This window comes from Apostichopus japonicus, chromosome 14 (assembly GCF_037975245.1).
Source record: "Apostichopus japonicus isolate 1M-3 chromosome 14, ASM3797524v1, whole genome shotgun sequence".
Classification (NCBI taxonomy): domain Eukaryota; kingdom Metazoa; phylum Echinodermata; class Holothuroidea; order Aspidochirotida; family Stichopodidae; genus Apostichopus; species Apostichopus japonicus.
This window is the reverse complement of record NC_092574.1, coordinates 1,000,141-1,010,712: the sequence shown is the minus strand read 5'-3', so window position 1 is coordinate 1,010,712 and position 10,572 is coordinate 1,000,141. Positions and strand designations below refer to the sequence as shown.

The following is a 10,572-nucleotide window of genomic DNA, read 5'->3' as shown; positions in this document are numbered from 1 at the left end:
GAATAGTGTCCCCTACATCCATTTATGATGGTCATTTGCTGGCACAAAAATTATCACGGGGTTAAATTGAGCAATTAATGGGGGTTGTCATTTTTGCTGTTTTCGCTCTTTAGTGTAGTATTTTTGCAAGTAGCCGATGAGGGCGCTGCCGGAATCCGCCTGCTGCTGATAGTAGACCCCCTTAGATTGTCATGAAATGTCGTGAACATGGAAGAACAATGTCCTTTACGTTCATTTATGATGGTCATTTGCTGGCACAAAAATTATCACGGGGTTAAATTGAGCAATTAATGGGGGTTGTCATTTTTGCTGTTTTCGCTCTTTAATGTAGTATTTTGCATTGAGCCGATGAGGGCGCTGCCGGAATCCGCTGCTGCTGATAGTAGACCCCCTTCGATTGCAATGAAAAGTCATGAAAACGAAAGAATAATGTCCCCTACATTCATTTATGATGGTCATTTGATGGCACAAAAATTATCACGGGGCTAAATTGAGCAATTAATGAGGGTTGCCATAATGGCTGTTTTCGCTCTTTAGTGTAGTATTTTTGCAAGTAGCCGATGAGGGCGCTGCCGGAATCCGCCTGCTGCTGATAGTAGACCCCCTTCGATTGTCATGAAAAGTCATGAAAATGATGGAATAGTGTCCCCTACATCCATTTATGATGGTCATTTGCTGGCACAAAAATTATCACGGGGTTAAATTGAGCAATTAATAGGGGTTGTCATTTTTGCTGTTTTCGCTCTTTAGTGTAGTATTTTGCATTGAGCCGGTGAGGGCGCTGCCGGAATCCGCCTGCTGCTGATAGTAGACCCCCTTCGATTGTCATGAAATGTCGTGAACATAGAAGAATAGTGTCCCCTACATATATTGAGGGTGGTCATTTGATGGCACAAAAATTATCACGGGGTTATATTGAGCAATTAATGGGGGTTGTCATTTTTGCTGTTTTCGCTCTTTAGTGTAGTATTTTTGCAAGTAGCCGATGAGGGCGCTGCCGGAATCCGCCTGCTGCTGATAGTAGACCCCCTTCGATTGTCATGAAAAGTCATGAAAATGAAAGAGTAGTGTCCCCTACATCCATTTATGATGGTCATTTGCTGGCACAAAAATTATCACGGGGCTAAATTGAGCAATTAATGAGGGTTGCCATAATGGCTGTTTTCGCTCTTTAGTGTAGTATTTTTGCAAGTAGCCGATGAGGGCGCTGCCGGAATCCGCCTGCTGCTGATAGTAGACCCCCTTCGATTGTCATGAAAAGTCATGAAAATGATGGAATAGTGTCCCCTACATCCATTTATGATGGTCATTTGCTGGCACAAAAATTATCACGGGGCTAAATTGAGCAATTAATGAGGGTTGCCATAATGGCTGTTTTCGCTCTTTAGTGTAGTATTTTTGCAAGTAGCCGATGAGGGCGCTGCCGGAATCCGCCTGCTGCTGATAGTAGACCCCCTTCGATTGTCATGAAAAGTCATGAAAATGATGGAATAGTGTCCCCTACATCCATTTATGATGGTCATTTGCTGGCACAAAAATTATCACGGGGTTAAATTGAGCAATTAATAGGGGTTGTCATTTTTGCTGTTTTCGCTCTTTAGTGTAGTATTTTGCATTGAGCCGGTGAGGGCGCTGCCGGAATCCGCCTGCTGCTGATAGTAGACCCCCTTCGATTGTCATGAAATGTCGTGAACATAGAAGAATAGTGTCCCCTACATATATTGAGGGTGGTCATTTGATGGCACAAAAATTATCACGGGGTTATATTGAGCAATTAATGGGGGTTGTCATTTTTGCTGTTTTCGCTCTTTAGTGTAGTATTTTTGCAAGTAGCCGATGAGGGCGCTGCCGGAATCCGCCTGCTGCTGATAGTAGACCCCCTTCGATTGTCATGAAATGTCGTGAACATAGAAGAATAGTGTCCCCTACATATATTGAGGGTGGTCATTTGATGGCACAAAAATTATCACGGGGTTATATTGAGCAATTAATGGGGGTTGTCATTTTTGCTGTTTTCGCTCTTTAGTGTAGTATTTTTGCAAGTAGCCGATGAGGGCGCTGCCGGAATCCGCCTGCTGCTGATAGTAGACCCCCTTCGATTGTCATGAAAAGTCATGAAAATGAAAGAGTAGTGTCCCCTACATCCATTTATGATGGTCATTTGCTGGCACAAAAATTATCACGGGGCTAAATTGAGCAATTAATGAGGGTTGCCATAATGGCTGTTTTCGCTCTTTAGTGTAGTATTTTTGCAAGTAGCCGATGAGGGCGCTGCCGGAATCCGCCTGCTGCTGATAGTAGACCCCCTTCGATTGTCATGAAAAGTCATGAAAATGATGGAATAGTGTCCCCTACATCCATTTATGATGGTCATTTGCTGGCACAAAAATTATCACGGGGCTAAATTGAGCAATTAATGAGGGTTGCCATAATGGCTGTTTTCGCTCTTTAGTGTAGTATTTTTGCAAGTAGCCGATGAGGGCGCTGCCGGAATCCGCCTGCTGCTGATAGTAGACCCCCTTCGATTGTCATGAAAAGTCATGAAAATGATGGAATAGTGTCCCCTACATCCATTTATGATGGTCATTTGCTGGCACAAAAATTATCACGGGGTTAAATTGAGCAATTAATAGGGGTTGTCATTTTTGCTGTTTTCGCTCTTTAGTGTAGTATTTTGCATTGAGCCGGTGAGGGCGCTGCCGGAATCCGCCTGCTGCTGATAGTAGACCCCCTTCGATTGTCATGAAATGTCGTGAACATAGAAGAATAGTGTCCCCTACATATATTGAGGGTGGTCATTTGATGGCACAAAAATTATCACGGGGTTATATTGAGCAATTAATGGGGGTTGTCATTTTTGCTGTTTTCGCTCTTTAGTGTAGTATTTTTGCAAGTAGCCGATGAGGGCGCTGCCGGAATCCGCCTGCTGCTGATAGTAGACCCCCTTCGATTGTCATGAAATGTCGTGAACATAGAAGAATAGTGTCCCCTACATATATTGAGGGTGGTCATTTGATGGCACAAAAATTATCACGGGGTTATATTGAGCAATTAATGGGGGTTGTCATTTTTGCTGTTTTCGCTCTTTAGTGTAGTATTTTTGCAAGTAGCCGATGAGGGCGCTGCCGGAATCCGCCTGCTGCTGATAGTAGACCCCCTTCGATTGTCATGAAAAGTCATGAAAATGAAAGAGTAGTGTCCCCTACATCCATTTATGATGGTCATTTGCTGGCACAAAAATTATCACGGGGCTAAATTGAGCAATTAATGAGGGTTGCCATAATGGCTGTTTTCGCTCTTTAGTGTAGTATTTTTGCAAGTAGCCGATGAGGGCGCTGCCGGAATCCGCCTGCTGCTGATAGTAGACCCCCTTCGATTGTCATGAAAAGTCATGAAAATGATGGAATAGTGTCCCCTACATCCATTTATGATGGTCATTTGCTGGCACAAAAATTATCACGGGGCTAAATTGAGCAATTAATGAGGGTTGCCATAATGGCTGTTTTCGCTCTTTAGTGTAGTATTTTTGCAAGTAGCCGATGAGGGCGCTGCCGGAATCCGCCTGCTGCTGATAGTAGACCCCCTTCGATTGTCATGAAATGTCGTGAACATAGAAGAATAGTGTCCCCTACATATATTGAGGGTGGTCATTTGATGGCACAAAAATTATCACGGGGTTAAATTGAGCAATTAATAGGGGTTGTCATTTTTGCTGTTTTCGCTCTTTAGTGTAGTATTTTGCATTGAGCCGGTGAGGGCGCTGCCGGAATCCGCCTGCTGCTGATAGTAGACCCCCTTCGATTGTCATGAAATGTCGTGAACATAGAAGAATAGTGTCCCCTACATATATTGAGGGTGGTCATTTGATGGCACAAAAATTATCACGGGGTTATATTGAGCAATTAATGGGGGTTGTCATTTTTGCTGTTTTCGCTCTTTAGTGTAGTATTTTTGCAAGTAGCCGATGAGGGCGCTGCCGGAATCCGCCTGCTGCTGATAGTAGACCCCCTTCGATTGTCATGAAAAGTCATGAAAATGAAAGAGTAGTGTCCCCTACATCCATTTATGATGGTCATTTGCTGGCACAAAAATTATCACGGGGTTAAATTGAGCAATTAATGGGGGTTGTCATTTTTGCTGTTTTCGCTCTTTAGTGTAGTATTTTGCATTGAGCCGGTGAGGGCGCTGCCGGAATCCGCCTGCTGCTGATAGTACACCCCCTTCGATTGTCATGAAATGTCGTGAACATAGAAGAATAGTGTCCCCTACATATATTGAGGGTGGTCATTTGATGGCACAAAAATTATCACGGGGTTATATTGAGCAATTAATGGGGGTTGTCATTTTGGCTGTTTTCGCTCTTTAGTGTAGTATTTTGCATTGAGCCGATGAGGGCGCTGCCGGAATCCGCCTGCTGCTGATAGTAGACCCCCTTCGATTGTCATGAAAAGTCATGAAAATGAAAGAATAGTGTCCCCTACATCCATTGATGATGGTCATTTGCTGGCACAAAAATTATCACGGGGTTAAATTGAGCAATTAATGGGGGTTGTCATTTTTGCTGTTTTCGCTCTTTAGTGTAGTATTTTTGCAAGTAGCCGATGAGGGCGCTGCCGGAATCCGCCTGCTGCTGATAGTAGACCCCCTTAGATTGTCATGAAATGTCGTGAACATGGAAGAACAATGTCCTTTACGTTCATTTATGATGGTCATTTGCTGGCACAAAAATTATCACGGGGTTAAATTGAGCAATTAATGGGGGTTGTAATTTTTGCTGTTTTCGCTCTTTAGTGTAGTATTTTGGCAAGTAGCCGATGAGGGCGCTGCCGGAATCCGCTGCTGCTGATAGTAGACCCCCTTCGATTGTCATGAAAAGTCATGAAAACGAAAGAATAATGTCCCCTACATTCATTTATGATGGTCATTTGATGGCACAAAAATTATCACGGGGCTAAATTGAGCAATAAATGAGGGTTGCCATTATGGCTGTTTTCGCTGTTTAGTGTAGTATTTTTGCAAGTAGCCGATGAGGGCGCTGCCGGAATCCGCCTGCTGCTGATAGTAGACCCCCTTCGATTGTCATGAAAAGTCATGAAAATGAAAGAATAGTGTCCCCTACATCCATTTATGATGGTCATTTGCTGGCACAAAAATTATCACGGGGTTAAATTGAGCAATTAATGGGGGTTGTCATTTTTGCTGTTTTCGCTCTTTAGTGTAGTATTTTGCATTGAGCCGGTGAGGGCGCTGCCGGAATCCGCCTGCTGCTGATAGTAGACCCCCTTCGATTGTCATGAAATGTCGTGAACATGGAAGAATAGTGTCCCCTACATATATTGAGGGTGGTCATTTGCTGGCACAAAAATTATCACGGGGTTAAATTGAGCAATTAATGGGGGTTGTCATTTTTGCTGTTTTCGCTCTTTAGTGTAGTATTTTGCATTGAGCCGGTGAGGGCGCTGCCGGAATCCGCCTGCTGCTGATAGTAGACCCACTTCGATTGTCATGAAATGTCATGAAAAAGAAAGAATAGTGTTCCCTGCATATATTGAGGGTGGTCATTTGATGGCACAAAAATTATCCCTGGGTTAAATTGAGCAATTATTGGGGTTGTCAGTTTTGCCTTTTTCGCACTTAAGTAGTATTTTGCATTGAGCCGATGAGGGCGCTGCCGGAATACGCCTGCTGCTGATAGTAGACCCACTTCGATTGTCATGAAATGTCATGAAAAAAAAAAGAATAATGTCCTCCGCATATATTGATGGTGGTCATTTGATTGCACAAAAAGTATCACGGGGTTATATTTAGCGAAACATTGGGGTTGTCAAATAACCTGTTTTCGCTCTGTAGTGTAATATTTTTGCATTGCGATTTTATAAAATACCTGAAATCATATTCAATCCTCATCATTTTTCAGACCATCAGTAATATCCAAGCATAAAAAAGTAATGTGATGACTCACCAAATCTCCCAAAAATCAATAAAGCAGGTTAGTTTAGGGTTATTTTCCGAAGTTTAACCTCTCAGGTCGACGTACACTAATCTAACTTTTTTAGTGATACGTCAATAACCCAGGAGTTTATTTTCCAATCTCCTACGAGCAAACAGACGAAGAATATCTAACATCAATACAAACTTCACTTGTCAATTGAGAAATTGAGCGTAAAGAATGAGGTACAGTTTGCGCCTTCTTTTAATTCCTTAAAATTAACAGACTAAAAAACTTCGCCAATTTTGTCTATTTCCCCTGTCCCTTCGTTCTCAAAAGCATCTCACTTCGCATGGTAACGTTTTGGCTGTTAACAACATTTTCCGCATATTTCACATAATTTGCGGTCAGCCTTTGACCCATACAGCCAACCTCCGCGACTACAGTGTTGAACTTTAGCGACGACGTTTGTTCGAGATACCTTCCTTTGCTTCCTTGGAATGCTCCATTTTCTGTGCAACCTGCATGAATTCAATACCCTATTCGAGGTAGACGCTGTTCATTTTCAGCGATCTGTCAGAGGTCTGTTGGCCAGCTTCAGCCCGGTCTATTGAACTTAGATTAGAGGCAACCACAGCCTACAGGGACGCCAAACGATAGGGTAAATTCGTCATATTACTTGAGTAAATGAGTAACTATTGATTGAATACCCCCCCCCCTCCCCTCTAAGCAGTCGGAAGTTTGCTGGTTTGAAGAATGTTAAAATTGTTGGTAACATCAGTCCAAATATTTGCGCCTATGCATCCAATCTAGCCTAAACAGTCACATTATGCAAAGTATGCAAATTCATGGTACAACCTAAGTGTAGTGTATACTATAGTAAGCACAATGATCATGGAAAGATGAAGTTCAGTGGCTTTGACAAAAGTTCTATCTGCCAAAATCATAAAAGGATTAGAAGAAAATTTCTCTGTGAATTGTAAGACATGCCAAGGCAAAAACAGGGTGGCTCCTACTAGTACTAGTCAAAGACTCACAGAACTTGTAAGTTATAATGTTAAATTGTTAATGCTCATTAACCTGTCTGTATTCTGTGCGTGTTTTTGTCCCTTCTGGTAGTTACTGTTACTTGTCATTTAACCTTTGAAGAAGATCCTGCTAGGATCAAAAAGTCAGGCCAACTTACTTTTACACAAGTTATAATGTTGTGTAAAAGTAAGTTGGCATGACGTTTCGATCCTAGCAGAATGTTCTTCAGAGGCTGAAAGACAAAAAGTCATAATGTTGTTACATATATAGAATGGCTGGTTTAACTAACAATGTTATGTTATATACTGATGAGGGTACATGGTCAATCTTGAAGTCCTTATCTTAAATGTTAAACAGTTTTAACCGAGAGTTGAGTAATTAAAGTGGTCATGACACGAAAATTTCAACGTCCTGTCTTTTTGTGATCCATCAAAGCATGCTCTCAAGAACATATATCAACCATTCTGCCATTTTTCCCTTCTAAAATTGAGATTTAATTTATTAGGGCTTGAAAAGTTCGTTCGGCTGAAAATTTTCCTAATCTCATGACGTCATGTTATGAACACGATTTGGCATTCGCTGATTCCTCCGATCACATATCATACTTACAGTACGACAAGTGTAAATAAATACACAAAACAATCGATAACAAGTCGGCGCGAAATCACATCGAAATTTCCTGTGTTATGTCAGAAGTCAGATTTAGAACCAAATGTGGCAACCCAAGTTCAAAGTGATAGTGGTTCTTCACCAGGCAGTGAAATTGGGCTATAATAAGAGTGCCCTTTCTCATATTCGAAGCAGAGAGTGAAGGCGATGATCATGCCAATATTGAACCGAACATTGAGGGTGGACCTGAGGTGTTAGAACCGTATCAGTTCGAGCCTGTTAAACGAGCCAAAACTGAAGCTCCACAACATATCGAAGAACAAACCTGTTCGGAACTATCGCAAGGAACATACAACGTGGTAAGAATTTATTAACGACGCATTAAAAACAAATTCCAGTCCATTTTGTGCATGTGTTGTTGGAATTCGCGGAACTCCCTAAACCATATTGTGCGTTCAATGCGTTGTGTTACGGTGACTTACAACCCATATGTACAGTGTGTTGGCTATGTATTCATTCATGTACAAGGATCGCCACTTGCCACATTGGAGGTTTCCTGTTCTCCAATCTGGTCTTCGGAGTTTTTAATGTGGAATACTGACAGAAGAACGACTCGTTTATGTCGACCCGTTGAAGCCCATTTGTTTTATTTTATGAAAAAAGGAGGGATCGTAGTATGCTTCTCTGAAGTGTTCGCTACATACGGAGCTGTATGCTGGCTAGGCTCAGTGAAATCGGCGCTGGTGTTTTGCACTAACTTGGTCATAATCGCCGTGTTTTTTTCGTCCTTCGGCCATGGATGAAGGCTAATTGCATGGGTTATGATATTTATGCAGCCCCCAACAACACAACGGACAGGCAGTTCCCTCGGATAGTTTACAACAGTTGTAAAACAAATTTGAAATTTCTAACGATGTAGCGTAATACAGTGGTTGTTCTCTCAGTGTAAATATGCGTGTATATGGAACGGTATGATCGTCGCGCATCCGGTACATTCCTGGGCTTGGCACTTGTGTTCCTAACATGACGTCATCATTGTCTTGTTGTGAAATCGCATTTTCAGATATCTATTTTCAGATGCGAATATTAAAACGTTAATTACTAATTAGTCCTTGAGGTTTTCAAGGTGATGAGGATAGTTTTGAACATAGATTTTCTCATAGATTCAGAGGAAGTTACTCTCGATTAGTTGGATTTTTGTGTCATGGCCTCTTTAAGTGAGAGAGCTGACCTTATTGATCTGACCATCAGGTAAATGTAGCTCCAACTTGATGACCAAGTCTAGCGTGCTTCCATCCTGATGTGGAGGTGCTGTTGAAATTGCAGTAGTGATAGAGTATATTTTGATCAATTTAGTGTTGAGTCCATTTGTTATGTTTAGAGATTATTCCATAATACAGTAACGTTTTAAGGCCAGTTAGCCTCCACCCTGGTATGGTGTTGCAGTCGCATTGGGGATTCACAAAGACTATCTATTTTCGTATTGTAAGTCTAAAGTGCAAAAAATATTAAAAGGGAATTTTTCCACAACAAATATTGGGAATGGACTAGTATTGTCTGTTGATAAGATGAAAAATTATCAGATAGGGGCAAAAACAGATATTGACCAGTTAAATAGACTACTGCAATATATATGGATTCACTTGCATTGTTTGTTCTTGTTTTCCCTATAAACATAATAGGAGTAATATAACAAGTACAGTGTAAAGACACACCTACTTAAAAAATAAAAATCAGATCCAGTCATTTCATCACTATATAAAAGAGCAGATTGTCACCTCCAATTAGTATTGTTTAATTGTTGGAATGCTTTTTATCTTCCATGTATTAAGATTTTCTGTCTACTTCAAAGTCTTTGTTTCCCAATTGGTGAGGGGAGGGGGGGATGGGAGGGTGGACAAGTGGCTTTTATGAACCGTCAGGTGTGCATGTAATTACTTATAATCATGCAATAGCATACTGTAGAACAGTCATTGCTCTCATTTATAGTTGTTGGCTCTTCAGAAAGTTTTGTACAGTGATCTACATGTTGTCATCCTTTTACATCTGTCCTTGCCCTAAATCTATCTGCATTTTTTCGTTTTGTTTGCAGGATTATCGGGAAATAAAATATGTCGCATTCCACAAAGAAAACATGCAATACCGAAGATGAACTGACTAGGTATGAACATTCACTTTACACTTATCCACTTGAAGGTTCCTACTGTAACACTAGATTTGTGATCTAATTTGCATAAGGATACATTCTACAAAGGATGGTTTAATTGGTAATTAATCTCAAATAACCATTGCCTCACCAAAGTACTCTCTAGTCTCTTTGGATCTAGAATTATTAATTGGTTTTTGATATTTAGACATTTTAAGTCTCTATGTTTATACTGTAAGTCCATAGACTTGTACATCTCAACTTATGATACTGTAATCTTTCAGAGTTTAAACTCGGGTACATTCATAAGCATAACACACGTTTGTCAATGATTTTCTTTCTAATTTGATCACCACTGACATATCTTGGTGCTTTCTTCACAGCACCATCATTTTTTGGCAGCACCATCTGAAATTACGTATTTAACAACATTTTCACAGTTATACACAGCATGAAAGCGTAAGCTCTTGAAACATACAGTTTGGTTTCTGTCAAGTTTGTTGTAAAGAGTAATAATAATGTTTTAAACGATGTCTTTAACTTCCTTTTAGATTGGCTTTGGCAGAACTCACACGGGAGGCAGAGAGAGGAAAACTAAGATCCAGTACAATGGGTGTGACTGGATGGTAAGGGTTCATAAATTGATTAGCCTTCTATCCAATTTGTATAGAACTTACTTAAAAATTGTTGAAAGTTCTTTGTCAGATTCCATCTGAGGCAGTGAACTGAGGAACTGCTGCATCTGTCTTGGGTGATCAGGTGGTAGCATTAAACTTTATATGTAGAGTGTAAGCTGAGTCTACAATGGGATATCTGGAAGAGATTCTAAATGAGCTTTTCTAGGAAACCTATTTCTGGA

At 40.9% G+C, this 10,572-nt stretch overlaps 1 protein-coding gene across 3 annotated transcripts in view; it reads left to right on the top strand.

The window, feature by feature from the left end:
* Positions 1-10,572, top strand: part of LOC139980316 (uncharacterized) — a 40,480-nt gene that overhangs the window by 16,231 nt on the left and 13,677 nt on the right. For 2 of the 3 annotated variants that reach the window (XM_071991894.1, XM_071991893.1), the window contains exons 2-3: positions 9,660-9,728; positions 10,265-10,339. In XM_071991894.1, coding sequence (XP_071847995.1) covers positions 9,679-9,728; positions 10,265-10,339 — 125 coding nt within the window. In that variant the 5' untranslated portion in view covers positions 9,660-9,678. Of the gene's footprint in view, positions 1-6,948; positions 6,974-9,659; positions 9,729-10,264; positions 10,340-10,572 lie in introns of those variants that run through there. The other variant, XM_071991895.1, reaches the window with a different exon arrangement.